Source organism: Salvelinus sp. IW2-2015, unplaced genomic scaffold (genome assembly GCF_002910315.2).
Source record: "Salvelinus sp. IW2-2015 unplaced genomic scaffold, ASM291031v2 Un_scaffold4568, whole genome shotgun sequence".
In the NCBI taxonomy this organism is placed as follows: Eukaryota; Metazoa; Chordata; class Actinopteri; order Salmoniformes; family Salmonidae; genus Salvelinus; species Salvelinus sp. IW2-2015.
In genome coordinates this window covers 36,627-38,600 of record NW_019945838.1, presented here as the reverse complement: position 1 = coordinate 38,600, position 1,974 = coordinate 36,627, and the positions used below count along the sequence as shown (strand labels likewise).

Below are 1,974 nucleotides of genomic sequence, written 5' to 3'. Positions count from 1 at the left end.
AAAGGTGCAAGACCGCCGCACCCCAAAGATCACCGAGCAAAGGCGCAGAAAAAAGACCAAAAGGCGTCCATGCACAGAGTGCACGGCCAAGGGAACCTGGCGAAGGACAGCGCCCGGAAGCACGCACAGCGTCGAACAGAAAGGCGGAAGCGGGCAGCGCGATCAACACACGCCCAGACGCCAGCACCCACAAGGCACAACCGCCCCAACAAGCCACAAGACACAGCCTGAGCCCCACCGGACGCGCCCAACGGGGACAAGGGACACCAGGAGAAGCGGGCATGAGACACGCAGGAGCAACACAGGCCCGTCCAGCGCAGCACGAGGAAGGACCCGGGACTGAAACCACGCCGCGCAACAGACCGACTGCGGACGGGCCACCCCAGGGAGGGTAGGCAACAAACAGCGCCACACGGCCCGTCAACACAGGCGGCCGCAGGGTGGCACCCGCATGGACTCCGCACCCGACGCGGGCCGACGACCCACACCAGCCGAATGAAGACGAGAGCGACACGCGCGAGGAACAGCGACGAAGCAAAACCGAGCAGGGCGGGCCAGGACAACCGCGCCCCAACGGCAGCCAAGACAAGAGCGGACGACGACAATAAAACAAGCACCACGCCCCCAGCACCGCGCGAGGGGCGTGGAGGGGAGACTCACATGGCCTTCAGGCACAGCACGATGAGCAGGGCCACACACACCAACACAGCAGGAAAGAGCACACAACGCCGCGCGCGCGCAGGAGAGGGGAAAGATGGGACGGGCCCGCAAGCCGCAAAAATGAGAGAGTTAAGCACACGAAGCAGCGACGGCTAACAGAACCGCGGAGGGCAAGGGGAAACCGGCGGAGGAAGAGGGTGAGGACGGCCAACAGACGGGCCGACGCGCCCGACCAGCCAGACCGCAGACCAGGTGCAGAGAAGCCCGAAAAGGGAAAAACACCAATCACAGGCGAAACCAACAGACCCGGAAGAACGCGCCCCCAAGCCAAAGACGCCAAAAGAGGAACAAAAGAAACGCAACAGGCACACAGGCAGCGAGGGAGGGAGGCCAGCCACAGAGAAAAGCAGCAAGGAAAGAAATAAAGGCCCAAGCAGGAGGCACAGACGGAAACAGAGAGGCAAGGGGGGCACAGAGACGACTGGGAAAAAAAGGCCGCACAAGGGGCCCAGGAGGGCCCGGTAGGTTCAGGACCGAGGGCAGCGCCAAAAGGACGGCGCGGAAGAAAAGGACAGAAGCAGCGGCAACAGCGGGGCGCAGTGCGGCACGGCAGCGAGCCAGGCCACGCGCCCGTCAACGAACAGCGGGGGAGGGTAGGGGACAAAGAGAGGACGAGGGTGCAGGGGCCCAGCACAAGGCACGGGGAAGGAAGGCGGGAATCAGCTGCGGCGAGAGGCCCCACGTCAGGGAGGGAGTATAGGAACAAAGAAAATGCTCACAACGGAGAGAAACAAAGTGGCAGGAGGAGAAAAGTAACCAAAGAGAGTCGCGACGTGATGATCGAGCCGGCTCCAGGGACCGAGAGGAAGGCGACCGACGCAGGACGGGGGACCGGAGGTAGCAGGAGCATACCATGGAGAGGAGAGTGGAGACGGGAGGACGGGGCAATGAGCGCGCGAGGGCGCGGGCAGGGGGGGAAGGACGCGAAGCAGCACGGGAGTGCGATCCGAGGGACGACAGGGACAAAGTAACAGAGGGGGGAGTGAGTGAGGCGAGGGAGAGGGCAAGCCCGCCGCAGCGACGGACGGGGCGCCCGTATAACGGGGACAGCATGGGGAGACAGACGCAGACGGAAAGACAGGGCACGGCCAAGCACGGGGTGTGCAAAAACACAGGCGCACAAGCACACCAAACGCACACGCATGACAGAAAAGGTCCATGCGTGGGCCGTGCGCCGAGCAAGCGAAGAGAATGGGAGAAAGGCCCAAGAGAAAAACGAGAAAAGCAAATGACAAGGTGCACAGCGCACGGGGC

At 63.4% G+C, this 1,974-nt stretch overlaps 1 protein-coding gene across 1 annotated transcript; it reads left to right on the top strand.

The window, feature by feature from the left end:
* The first annotated feature begins 281 nt into the window (after positions 1–281).
* LOC139026368 (hepatoma-derived growth factor-related protein 2-like) lies at positions 282–1,420 on the top strand. The gene is made up of 3 exons (XM_070441694.1): positions 282–391; positions 492–671; positions 820–1,420. The coding sequence occupies exons 1-3, from the start codon at positions 282–284 to the stop codon at positions 1,418–1,420; spliced, it is 891 nt and encodes a 296-aa protein (XP_070297795.1).
* The last annotated feature ends 554 nt before the right edge of the window (positions 1,421–1,974 follow it).